General features: G+C 47.1%; 1 protein-coding gene across 8 annotated transcripts in view; it reads left to right on the top strand.

The window, feature by feature from the left end:
• RHBDF1 (rhomboid 5 homolog 1) overlaps positions 1 to 13,410 on the top strand; it is a 257,292-nt gene that overhangs the window by 217,364 nt on the left and 26,518 nt on the right. For all 8 annotated transcript variants that reach the window (XM_033963580.1, XM_033963579.1, XM_033963581.1 and 5 more), the window contains 3 exons: positions 891 to 965; positions 6,299 to 6,460; positions 12,471 to 12,571. In XM_033963580.1, the coding sequence (XP_033819471.1) occupies positions 891 to 965; positions 6,299 to 6,460; positions 12,471 to 12,571 (338 nt within the window). The remainder of the gene's footprint in view (positions 1 to 890; positions 966 to 6,298; positions 6,461 to 12,470; positions 12,572 to 13,410) is intronic.

Below are 13,410 nucleotides of genomic sequence, written 5' to 3'. Positions count from 1 at the left end.
ATACTGCTGCATTATGGGACCTGCAGCATGGATTTCAATGAGTAGAATTGGGGATTATAACTGCTTTGGGGTATAAGTTCAAAACTGGAATTGGCCATGTCTCTCTACTAGAAGTTGGTAACTTGGCTTGTCTGAATTCTGATCTGTCTTGTATGGAACTCAAATTTCATTCCCATATAGAAGGATTTGTGAAATAATGCTGTCAGTTACAGTGGTAATTTTCTGGGTGGCTAAAACTAGCTGTTTGGATTCTTTATGCATAGAAGTTTCTTGGGACTTATTGTGAGCCCACCGGGACAGAGAGTGAAAAATGCTTGAGTACCTGATTGTAAAAACCGCTTAGATAACCTTGATAGGCGGTATATAAAAATCCTAATAAACTTGAAACTTGAAACTATTGTCTTTTATAACTTGTTCAAAGGATGTGAGGGATAATTATGATGTACGGACATATCACTTTGGCTTTCCCCTCCCCAGTATACCTGGCTTTCCTCCTTTTTGCCACCCCAAATATTTCTGTCTAGGGAAACCTCTGGTGATAAGGTAGGCGATCTCTGCCAAAGCTACCTTTTTCTGTTAATATAGAGGGCCTCAAGGGTTATGTAGGAATTGACACATTGGCAGAGCACCAGGATATGACCAAGGGGACCACCCCTGCTCACAGGCTTCACCTGTTGGAAAGAGTTAGCAGAAAATGGCTGTGCTAGCCAGAAAACAACTTATTAACTAATGGGCAGGGAAACCAGTGTGAAGCCCCTGAAAATATACTGTACAGTAGGATGAGTATGCTATATACCAACCTTGCTGCTAACATTGGAAAAATCGCCTGAAGGAACTGGTATGCCATAGATAAACACGTGGCCTAAATGTCTAATGATTTGTTTCTCTAGGTGCTACGAAACCGAGGCGTCTATGAAAATGTAAAATACGTTCAACAGGAAAATTTTTGGATTGGACCAAGCTCTGTAAGTTGATCCCAGTATCATGTGATTACCAGCTCTTTTACTGTTTGTCTGGCTAGACCAGGGACTCTCAACTAGGGTTACCAGATTTTACTACACTTCTCCCTCGTTATTTGCGGGGGATATGGGCAGAGCCGGACCGCGAATGGCGAAAAAACCGCGAATATCCGGCTCTGACCCATCCCCCACCTCCCTGCCGCCTTCCCGGCCTTACCTGGTGGTCTAGAGGGCTTTCGGGGCAGAAGCGATCTTCCTACGCTCCTGCCCCGTGCAGATCGCCATGAGGAAATGGCTGTAGGGAGTTCCCGTCGTAGTCTCGAGAGACTACGGGAACTCACAGCAGCCATTTCCTCATGGCGATCTGTACGGGGCAGGAGCGTAGGAAGATCGCTCCTGCCCTGAAAGCCCGCTAGACCACCAGGTAAGGCCGGGAAGGCGGCAGGGAGGTCAGAAATATGTTTTTTTTTTATTTTCCCCCTCCCCAGAAAAAACTCGCGATTACATGAAACCACGAGTGCAGAAACCGCGAATGGGGAGGGGGAAGTGTATTGTAAATTCCGGACCCATGGCCCCACCCCAGGCCCATCCAGTTCTACCCAACCTCGCCCTGTTCTATCAAAGCTCCGCCCCATTCTTCCTCCTACCCGTCCCCTCAACCTGCTCTTGTGCTCGGAGACGCATCGGGAGGGCATCTGCGCAGGCATAGCGCAATGACATCCCGTGCATGCGTGCGACATCGCCGGGTTGCACCCACGTATGCGCAGATGTCCTCCCAACGAGGTTCTGAACCGGAAGATTTTCAAAACCCGGACAAAGAGGGTTTTGAAAAGGCTTCCTGATGCCCAGACATGTCCTCTAAAAAGAGGACGCGTCCTGGTAAATCCGGATGTCTGGTAACCCTACTCTCAACCCAATCCTCTGATTTTTAGGGTTCATAGACAAAATTGCGTGAGACAACGGCGTGCCGACAACTGAGCACAGAAAACTGAGCGCAAGGTTGAGGCGCGCCGAAGAAAAGCAGTATTTTAAAGGGTTCCGACGGGGGGTGTTGGTGGGGAACCCCCCTATTTTACTTAACAGACATCGCGCTGGCGTTGTGGGGGGTTTGGGGGGTTGTAACCCCCCTCATTATACTTGAAACCGAACTTTTTGCCTTTTTTTTAGGGAAAAAGTTCAGTTTTAAGTATAATGTGGGGGGTTACAACCCCCCAAACCCCCCACAACGCCAGCGCAATGTCTGTTAAGTAAAGTGGAGGGGTTCCCCCCAACACCCCCCCCGTCGGAGCCCTTTAAAATAGTGCTTTTCTTCAGCGTGCCGTCAACCTTGCGCTCAGTTGTCGGCGTGCTGTTGTCTCACGCGATTTAGTCCCGTCACCGATTTTTAGAACGCCCACAATGAATTTGTATAAGATAGATTTGCGTGCATTACTTCCACTGTATGCAGATTTATGTCATGCATATTCACCGTGGGTATCCTGAAAACCTGACTGGCTGGCTGTCTTCCAAGAACCACTGGACTAGACTTATTTAGTGGCTGGAAATCTGTTTGTCATCTGTTGTATGTGTGGTGTGCCATGGCAGAAGGGCTGTAGCTCATCACAGTAACCCACATGTCTATGGAGTGTTCTGATTATTACCGTGCTTCTGATTAGCCTGTGGCTACAGGTCACCAGGTCAGGTGACCTTAAGGCCTTGTTTTCAGGATATCTGCAATTAAATAGCATGAATACTTGCATTCATTTAGTCTAAGAACCCATTTTAGAGTGGGCTGAAAATTTGTATTCACTTTTTGATGCAGATATTTTTCATTTACGTGTTATATTTTTTTTACTTCACTTCAGTTGTGATAACATAAGGCTATTTTACTAAACTGCATTTAGTACTTATACATGCTTAACATGGTAAAAAAAAAAAGGCTTACCACAAAATGAATGAAAGCGTTCTGCTGTAATTTGCCCTTCAGCGTACAATTTAATTTTTTACAAATATTTTGAGAAGGGGTGTGCCATGGGTAGTGAATGAATGTGTGAACATTATCCAGCTAGTGCATTCATATTAGCACATGCTAACTAGATAATACTGACTTAACCCAGGAACTCTACATGCCTCCTAACTAGGGGAGAGTGTGGCGCAGTGGTTAAAGCTACAGCCTCAGCACCCTGAGGTTGTGGGTTCAAACCCACGCTGCTCCTTGTGACCCTGAGCAAATCACTTAATCCCCCCCATTGCCCCAGGTACATTAGATAGATTGTGAGCCCTCCGGAACAGAGAGGGAAAACTGCTTGAGTACCTGAATAAATGCATGTAAACCGTTCTGAGCTCCCCTGGGAGAACGGTATAGAAAACTGAATAAATAAATAAAAAAGAGAGGGCAAGTGTCCTGTGTTAATATTTTTGCAACTCACAAACTAATGGAAAGATAAGCACAAGATATGCAAAAAGAGAAAATCCCTATTTTAATGGCAGCGATAAAATGGGCTTAGGACCTGATTCTATATAAATAATACCTTAAAAAATTTGGGGCCAAACATAGCAGCGCTTAGCACGATTCTATAAAAGGCACACACCATTATGGAATCGTGCTTAACGGCTGTATGCATTACTAACATTTAACAGGTATTTAGGCCAATTAAAACCAGGCCTAAATACCTGCACCTAAGTAGTATATGGATCAGGCGTATTCTGTAAAAGTGTGCTTAACTTTTAGGCATGTCCACGGTCCACCCGTTCTTCTTCCTTGGCCTTGCCCTATTTTGAGATTCATGCACCAGAACTAATGTGCACAACTTTATAGAAGGTGCCAATTTATGTGTGCCAATTTATGTGTGTAACTTCTAATTCGTCAACCATGAAGTGTTAATTGCCAATTGGTCTTGTTGATTAAGTTGTGTGATTTGTGCGCACTGATTTGCATGCACAGCCTATGGTGCTATCTACAGAATTTTGGGGGTCAGTGTGCAGGAAAGTCCCACCTTAAAATGCACTAAGCCTGTTTTTAATGTCTTAATAAGATGTGTCACATGTAACAACTCATAAATCCAGACCAGCGGTATTGTATAAATCCCGTTTTCAGAGGAAAAAATATTGCAATCTAATCTTCACAATTCCACTGAAAATACTTCAGTTTATGTAGAGCCATCAGACGCGGCACTTCAGGTACACAAGATACCAAACTTATGGATCTAAATGCCCCCTGGCCGACCCCCACGACACCCCCACCCCCCTTCCCCCTACCTTTGTGTTGTTGGCCGGATAGACGGGAGCCAAACCCGCCTGTCCGGCAGGCAGCCAATGACGGAATGAGGCCGGATTGACCCATCCGTCCCAAAGCTCCGCCTACTAGTGGGGCCTAAGGCGCCTGGGCCAATCAGAATAGGCCTGGGAGCCTTAGGTCCCTCCTGGGGGCGGGGCCTTGGGCACATGGTCGGGTTGGGCCCATGTGCCTCAGGCTCCGCCCCCAGGAGGGACCTAAGGCTCCCGGGCCTATTCTGATTGGCCCAGGCACCTTAGCCCCCACTAGTAGGCGGGGCTTTGGGACGGATGGGCCAATCCGGCCTCATTCTGTCGTTGGCTGCCTGCCGAACAGGCGGGTTTGGCTCCCGTCTGTCCGGCCAACTAAACCAAAGGTACGGGGAAGGGGGGTGGGGGTGACGTGGGTGTCGGCCGGGGGGTCACGGGTCGGCTGGAGGGGTGGTCGGAGGTTCTTGGGGGGGGCGGTCATTGGGGGGAGGGGGGTTTGCGTCGAGGGCAGGAGGGCCTCGGATCCCTCCTGCCCATAATGTAGTGCGGGGTAGGGGTAGGGGGGTCGCTGTGGCCAGGAGGGTTTGGGCTCCCTCCTGGCCCGAACAACTAGCGGTGGGGGGGGGGGTCGCCAGGGCCAGGAGGACTTGGGCTCACTCCTGGCCTGAACAACTAGCGGGGGGAGGGGGGGAGTCGCCAGAGCCAGAAGGGCTTGGGCTCCCTCCTGGCCCGATATTGTCGGGGAGTTGGGGAGTCGGCGGGGCAAGAGGGCTTGGGCTCCTTTTTGCCCCGATTGTGTCGGGGAGTCGGGGGGGCAAGAGGGCTTGAGCTCCCTCTTGCCCCGATCATGTCGGGGGTGCCGCGGTTGGCTGGGGCAAGAGGGCTTGAGCTCCCTCTTGCCCCGATCGTGTCGGGGAGTCGGCGGGGCAAGAGGGCTTGACGTCAGAGAAAGGGCGGGACCGCCGGAAGAGGAAGCAGCACAGGTGCAGGGCTCACAGAAGGGCCGGGACCGCCAAGAGGAAGCAGCAGGACACCGGTAGGAGCTTCTATATGATTGGGGGGGGGAGTCGGGAGGCTGTGGGGGTGCGAGCGGTCCTTCAGGGTGGGGGTGCGGGTGCATGCGAGCAGTCCTTCGGGGTGGGAGTGCGAGCGGTCCTGCGGGGGGGGGGGGTGAATCGGACGACGGGGGGGGGGCATCAGGCTTTCAGGGTGGGGACAGGATTTCAAGGGGGAGAGGAGAGTCGGGGCGGGCGAAAGGAGATTCGGGGTGGCCAGAGGAGAGTCGGGGCGGGCGAAAGGAGAGTCGGGCAGCATGCGCGGTATACGGGTGTGCGCGGTATACAAATTTTTTTTACATATATGTCGGTTTCCCGCGCGCTATACCCGTGAGCGCGTTTTACATGGGTGCGTGTTATCTACGTGAAAATACGGTAATAAGATGTGTAGCATACTATTATTACACTACTATTGGGTACACTCATAGTACCCTGGATCTGGGTACAGAAACCCTGATGGAGGCCCTGCAATGTTGTTTCCTGTTTCCCTTGCAGAGTGATAACCAGCTGTTAGGTCGAGGATTGTTGCAATCTTCTGGTCTTTATAAAATGCCCATTTGCAAGTAGCACTTTTCCTTCTTGGTGCAGAACTGTGCCATCAGTTTGGTCTTTCTCCACTCTGTTTCTGTAGATGGCTAAAGAGAATTTGATTTTTCTCAAATTTTTCTGAATTTTTTTATTTTTTTTGCCACAGTACTGTATTTGCATGGCTTACATTTCCAATAAGGCTTTAAACTGGAACTATGGCAAATTGTGACCTGCAAACTGTATACCGCAAAACCTCGCAGTTCTTTGCGGTTTACAGAAGTGAAGAGACTGTACAACATCAGTGATCTACAATCCTTCCATGGATTAAAAAAAAAAAAAAGAAACAATTAATTTTCCAAAAATTGAACTAATAGTGTGTCAAATTAGGATAAATCCAGTGCAGATCGTAACCTGTTAACTGTATATTACGTATGTTTATCCTGTAACCATGTTCTGAGCTCTTTGGGGAAAACGGGATAGAAAACGAATAAAATAAAATTTAATTATTTCCAGGAAGCGTTAATCCACCTTGGTGCCAAGTTTTCCCCCTGCATGAGGCAGGATCAGCAGGTGCACAATTTCATTCAGATGAAGAGAGAGCGAGAGAAACACACAGCTTGCTGCGTCCGGAACGACAAGTCCGGCTGTGTGCAGACCTCAGAGGAAGAATGCTCGGTGAGTTTCAGGGTAGTTACGCTGCCCCTCAGATAGTCCAAGATCTACAGAGGTTTATATTCTAACAAGTTGCCTGACTAAAATAGGGTTTTATAGTCCAAGATCTAGAGAGGTTTATATTCTAATAAGTTGCCTGAGTAAAATAGGGTTTTATCCAGGTAAACCTATCCAGTTAAAAATATGGTTGTATTTGTGTGATTAAAATCTCAAGCTGCACAAATTTACGTGTACAGTGGTACCTTGGATTACGAGCATAATCCGTTCCAGGAGCATGCTCGTAATCCAAAATGCTCGTTTATCAAAGCGAGTTTCCCCATAGGAAATAATGGAAACTCGCTTTGATACGTTCCCACCCCTCGAGGCCAGTGGCGCTGCTCTATCCCCCCCCCCCCCCCACGAGAACCGGCATTGCTCCCCCCGAAGGCCCCCCCTGCGATCCGGCACCCTCCCCGCCGCGATTCGGCACCCCCCCCGCCACTTCTTACTGTCATCTGGGCCTGGACACCGGCATGTCCTGTGTGTTGGTGCCGGTGCCCGAAGATCGGCCTCCTCTTCTTGCTGGGCCTTGAGCATCTGCGCATGCTCAAGGCCTGTGAGTTCACGCTGTCTCCGAGATTCTGATTAGAGAATGACACGATGACAAAATTCATCACCATTCCCGTCCCTCAGAGAGAGCGTGAACTCGCAGGCCTTGAGCATGCGCAGATGCTTAAGGCCCAGCAAGAAGAGGAGGCCGATCTTCGGGCATCGGCACCAACGCACAGGACATGCCGGTGCTGGTGCCCAGACCCAGATGACATTAAGAAGTGGCGGGGGTTGGGGGGGTGCCCAATCGCTGACCCGCAAGCTTTGCTTTGAAGAATGCTGGTGCAGAAGGACTGAGGTTGAAACAGACACTACAGAATGACAGTCTCTGGTATCCAGAGCAGATATTGTGATGTCATAATGCCTCATTCCACCAGTGCCTAAGAGCCAATCACATCAGTGATGTCACAATGGCTTCATTATCCTTGGCTCACATAAGCACAGCCACTGACCCGCAGGCTTTGCTTGGAAGAATGCTGGTGTAGAAGGACAGTATGTAGAAGTTTATATGCATGTACTTTGAGTAATTTTATAAACATAAGAACATAAGAATTGCCACTGCTGGGTCAGAGCAGTGGTCCATTGTGCCCAGCAGTCCGCTCACGTGACAGCCCCCAGGTCAAAGACAAGTGCTCTAAATGAATCCAGCCTCACCTGTGTACGTTCCAGTTTAGCAGGAACTTGTCTAACTTTGTCTTGAATCCCTGGAGGGTGTTTTCTCCTATAACAGACTCCTTGGAGAGTGTGAACTACCTGCCTTTATTTACTAAGTCTATTCCCTTCATTATCTTGAATGTTTCGATCATGTCCCCTCTCAGTCTCCTCTTTTCAAGGGAGAAGAGGTCCAGTTTCTCCAATCTCTCACTGTACGGCAACTCCTCCAACCCCTTAACCATTTTAGTTGCTCTTCTCTGGACCCTTTCGAGTAGTACCGTGTCCTTCTTCATGTATGGTGACCAGTGCTGGATGCAGTACTCCAGGTGAGGGCGCACCATGGCTCGGTACAACGTCATGATAACCTCCTATCTGTTCGTGATCCCCTTCTTTATCATTCCTAGCATTCTCTTCGCCCTTTTTGCCGCCGCAGTGCATTGCGCGGACGTCTTCATTGACTTGTCGATCAGAACTCCCAAGTCTCTTTCCTGGGAGGTCTCCCAAGTACTGCCCTGGACATCCTGTATTCGTGCATGAGATTTTTGTTACCGACATGCATCTCTTTACACTTATCCACGTTGAACCTCATTTGCCATGTCAATGCCCATTTCTCAAGTTTGATCTTCGCAATCCCCCTGTGTCTTCACTACTCTGAATAACTTCATATCGTCCGCAAATTTAATCACCTCACTCGTCGCACCAATGTCCAGATCATTTATAAAGATGTTGAAGAGAACGGGTCCAAGCACCGAGCCCTGTGGCACTCCCATTGGTGATGCTCTTCCAGTCTGAGTATTGTCTATTTACCCCCACTCTCTGTTTCCTATTCTCCAGCCAGTTTTTAATCCACGTGAGTATTTCACCCTCGATTCCATGGCTCACAATTTTCTGAAGTAGTCGTTCATGTGGAACCTTGTCAGACACCTTCTGAAAATTCAGATATACAATGTCGAACGGGTCGCCTTTGTCTATCTGCCTGTTTACTCCTTCAATGAAGTGCAGCAAGTTCGTCAAACACGATCTACCTTTGTAAAACCGTGCTGACTGGTCCTCATCAGCCCATGTCCGTCAAGGTGATCAGTGATGCGGTCCTTTATCAGTGCCTCTATCATCTTACCTGGTACCGAGTCTGTAGTTTCCCGGATCTTCCCTTGAACCTTTCTTGAAGATCGGCATAACATTCGCCACCTTCCAGTCTTCCGGAATCTTTCCCGATTTGATCGACAAATTGGCTAAGTTGAAGCAGTTCAGCTATTCTGTGTTACCCATGTTTGGCTATTTCTGTGCATAAATTACTGTTTTACTCACAGACATTAAAATTACCCCTGATATTTCTTTTTTAATAATTTATTCTTTATTGATTTTCAAATTTTTATGATCACAAATCATATTGAAAATAACAGTATGACTGGAAATGCGTTCTTAATAAAATACAAAGGAAAATATAATATGTTTCTACAGTACATTAGTCCACAATAAATGGAGAAGGACTTTACAAATAGTTGGATATTGTTACTTCATCATAATTTAAAAAATCAAGGAAAACCCCCTGATTTTTCTTAACGTCCTCACTAGACCAACCTAGAACGTGTGGGTTATGCCCATCGACTAGCAGGTGGAGACAGAGAACAAATCCTTGTGAGCCTTGCCCTAAAATACTGTGTTTCCCCAAAAATAAGACCTACTCCAAAAATAAGTCTTAGTCCCTGGATTTTCCGGCAGCAGCTCTTCCCCCCACCCCCTCCCTTCGCCCTTGCCGCACATCCGAACTCATGCTGACTATTCCATCTCTCCCTCCCTCCTGTCCGAACCCCGCTAACCCTCCAACCATGAGACCTACTACCTCCCTCCACAGCGCAGCGTCGGCAGCACTCTAAACAGGCTGCTTTGTGGCCTTCTTCCATCGGAACATTCCCTCTGCCGCATCACTGATGACATTAACGTGGTGCACGGAAGGCCTCGGTAGGAGAAGGCCGCGAAGCAGCCTGTTTAGAGTGCTGCTGATACTGCTCTGTGGAGGGAGGTATGTAGGTCTCGTGGTTGGCGGAGTTCAGATGGGAGGGAGAGATGGAAGAATGGGATGGTGAGCGGAGGATCGGCTGTGCGGTGGTGGGGGGAGGGCTGCTCAAGGGTTCAGCTGCAGCTGCACGGAAGGAAGAGATAGAAGCAGGGCAAGGGTTCTGTTGCACGAGGGATGGGAGGGAGGAAGGGATAGAAAGATGCTGTGCACAGTTCAAGGGTTCTACTGCACAGGGGGATTGGAGGGAGGGAAAGACAAATGCTTCAGAGGGAAGGCACAAGGGGATGGGTGAGAGGGGAGGAAAGATGCTGCACTTGTGGGGAAGAGCAAGGAAAGAGGAAGTATTGGGGTAGAGGAAAGGAAGAGAGAGATGATCATTGTACATGAAAAAAATAAGACAATGTCTTATATTAATTTTGGGCCCAAAAAACACACTAGGCCTTATTTTCGGGGAAACACGGTAGCACCCAAATATTTCTCTGTCTTCAGCAAATGATGACAGATGACCCTTTAGCTCCTTTTATAGAAAGCTGTTTCTGTGCATAAAATACTGTTTTACTCACAGTCATGCCTGTTAAAATTACCCCTAATATTCATTCACATTCTTAAAGATGTACTAGAGGTTGGTGCCAGGCCTTTTCACAGGGATGTTTATCTGAAATGCTGTAACTGCAGAACAATTTTGAATTTCTCTAGATAAAATACATGCATTATTATCTTATTACAATACTATATACTTATCACCATCTCTTCCAAAAACAATGTTATTTCTTTCAGGTTTTGTTTTATTTAACTTTTTCTTTTAAATGCATATTGAAACACAAAGAAATGGTGGCAGATAAGATCAAAAGCCTATCCACGCTGCCCTTCTACATTCAAACCATTCTTGCACAGTTGTATACAAATATGTTCATATCGTCTGAGTTAGTCATCATCTGTCCTATATATTCCAGAAAGTGATTATTTAAAATATAGATGTTCTCTATATTTCAAGAAAGGTGGCCTTGTTATGCCAAAGAACGATGATTTCTTTTTAAGAACAGCCCTAAGGCATTCTGTCTTCAAAATCTTCCGGATTTTTATACCACTCTGCTTTCATTGATGCATTAAGCAACTTCCACCTGGCTGCAATTACTTATCTTGCTGCCAAGGATGGATGATAAATTAAGTTTTTCCTATGTAGTAACATATCACCTGAGGGTTCTTTATACCCTAACATCAGGTACTCCGTGGGTAGCTGACATTTATGATCTGTGCCAATGTTGGTTTTTTTTTCAATTTTAGATGAATAAGACCTTGTCCATACCTGTGGTTATCGGGTTTTAACTGACTATGAAGTAGAGTGATGGCGCCGAGTGAATGGTGAATAGGGAAGGGGGTGTTAGGTCTAAATTTCTTCTCTTGGCATAGGTGTCCTAGACCTGGCTGTACTGATTTATTGCCCTGGTATCTGGCTGAGGCTGTTGCATGCTGCACTGGTCTCTCTGTTGACATGTTCTTTTTCAAGATAGCTGAGTTTGAGGGATAGATTTGTTCAAATCTGTTTTAAGGAAAATCTTTTTTTATTAGAGAAAAGTGCCAAGGAACAATACAAAGCAAACAATGCAATTTTTTTTGAATACACAGCAACAGTATCCCCCACCACCCATAACCCCAACTCCCAATGAACATCAAGGTGAAATATATCAACAAAGCAAGGTAGCAAGTACAGGTCAGTTGAGAACAAGGGGTTCAAATCTGTTTTAAACCCAGCTACTTTCAGTGGTGTAGTAAGCGGGGAGGGCAGACCACCCCAGGCGCCATCTCGGTGGGAGCGCTGGCACCTCTCCGCCCCCCCCCATGCCATGCCACCGCCGTCCCTTCCCCACCCCTCGTACCACTTTAAAATCTTACTCGCGCAGACCTGGCTCCCTCTGAAATCACTTCTGGGTCGCGGGGCCAGGAAGTGAAGTTAGAGGGAAAGCCAGCATGAGCAGCAGGCGGAAAAGTTGCTCGCGCTGGGAAAGATGTAGAGGTATGGGGGTGGGAAGGGACGGTGTGAGTGTGGCATGGGGGGCACGGAAGGAGCGGAGGGGGGGCACCACTGCCCCAAACGACTCCCACCCTTGTTATGCCACTGGCTACATTAACTATTTTAACCACTTGCTCTGTTAATGAGTTCCAGAGCTTAATTATCCTAATTGTTTTAAATATGCTACTTTATAACTTCATGGAGTGTTCCCTTGTCTTTATATTGACATTGCCGTATTTCCCCAACGATAGGCCTCGGCTTAAACATTGATTGATTTGCAGACCTGCGTATTGGGGGCGGCTTGCTTAAATGGGAACGGCCTATCTATCAATCTTGTTCTCGACACTAAGTCCTCCCCCATACCTTTTAAAATCATCCCCCTCCAGTACCTTTTTAAAATCCTGGCTTGTTCCTGTCTCTCTCTCACTGGATGGGTGCCGGCCGCCTCCTCCAATCTTGCGGCCAGCGGTGCAGGGCAGGAGCGAACGTTTCGTGCTCCGGCCTGGCTCCGCGCCGCTTCCTGAATGGCTGCCGTCAGCCCTCGCCTATAATTTGGGGCAGCTTATCGTTGGGGAAATATGTTGGGTCTTCTATAACGGAAAGTACTTAGTGTCTAGTTTTTCTTTACAGAATAGGCTTCAAACAGGTTCATTCTATTCACTTAAAACTAGACACCCATTTGTAGAATTATCCTCTTTATGTATGTACTTACTGACTGAATATGTGCACTTTTTCTCCAGTCAACGCTTGCTGTGTGGGTGAAGTGGCCTTCTCATTATCATCCCCTGATAGGAAATAAAACTGTGCGCCAGTTTGGATCAGTTTGCCATCAGGACCCCAGGTAGGTCAGTGCCTATGAGCGATATTCTGTCCATCAGAGAGAGAACAGAGTCCTACCGAAAATTACAGAGTACAGTTCTTTGGAACCAGAACCTGAAGGAGCTAAGAGAATTGTAGCAGAAAATAGTTCTTCTGCCTTTCAACATGGCATTGTTGTGGTTTAGATCTTGGTGTCTCTGGCAATTTCTATTTGACTGTTTTTGCCTGTTGGCTCCTGATTAAGGACTGAACTGAACCTTTTTAAGGGAACGGTTCCTCTGCTGCGGGTGTTGTTTAGGGATTTGGTTACATTGGCCCTTAAAGCTTCCGACAATCTGTCATGAAACCATAATATTAAAAAAATGACAGGAACTGCAGTGAAGCCTGGCTTTCCGTTCCCAATAAGGGCAATTCTAAAACAAGTCACATCCATTTAACATGCCAACTGTGTGCCTAATATAAGGCCAAAAAATAAACCTAAAACATACCAATAAGTCAAAATATCCAACTGCAAAATAATTGGCAATAATCTTTGCAAAGGATTTGACCCCCCTGCACCCAGCTCACGAGGGGAGCACCTGTGTTTATCAAGAGAAATGCAGGAAACCTCAGTACTGGGGAACTGAGAAAATCGGCTGAACAGTGTTACCCCGGGCTTACAATTCATGAAATGGCAATCATTAGGCTAATTCCTGAATGAGTCCGCCTCATACATCATAATGTCTCTGCAGTTTTCAATTTAAATTGTGAATATACTTAAAATCTCAGTACGTAAACATAAACATACAAGTGCTGTTCTCTGTGACGTGGGGAATTGGCTTCTGATCCACCGACTACCCTTGTGACTTATGAATATAAAGA

Source organism: Geotrypetes seraphini, chromosome 11 (genome assembly GCF_902459505.1).
Source record: "Geotrypetes seraphini chromosome 11, aGeoSer1.1, whole genome shotgun sequence".
NCBI classification, from domain to species: domain Eukaryota; kingdom Metazoa; phylum Chordata; class Amphibia; order Gymnophiona; family Dermophiidae; genus Geotrypetes; species Geotrypetes seraphini.
The sequence above is the reverse complement of the archived record's forward strand: the minus strand, read 5'-3'. Positions and strand labels throughout refer to the sequence as shown.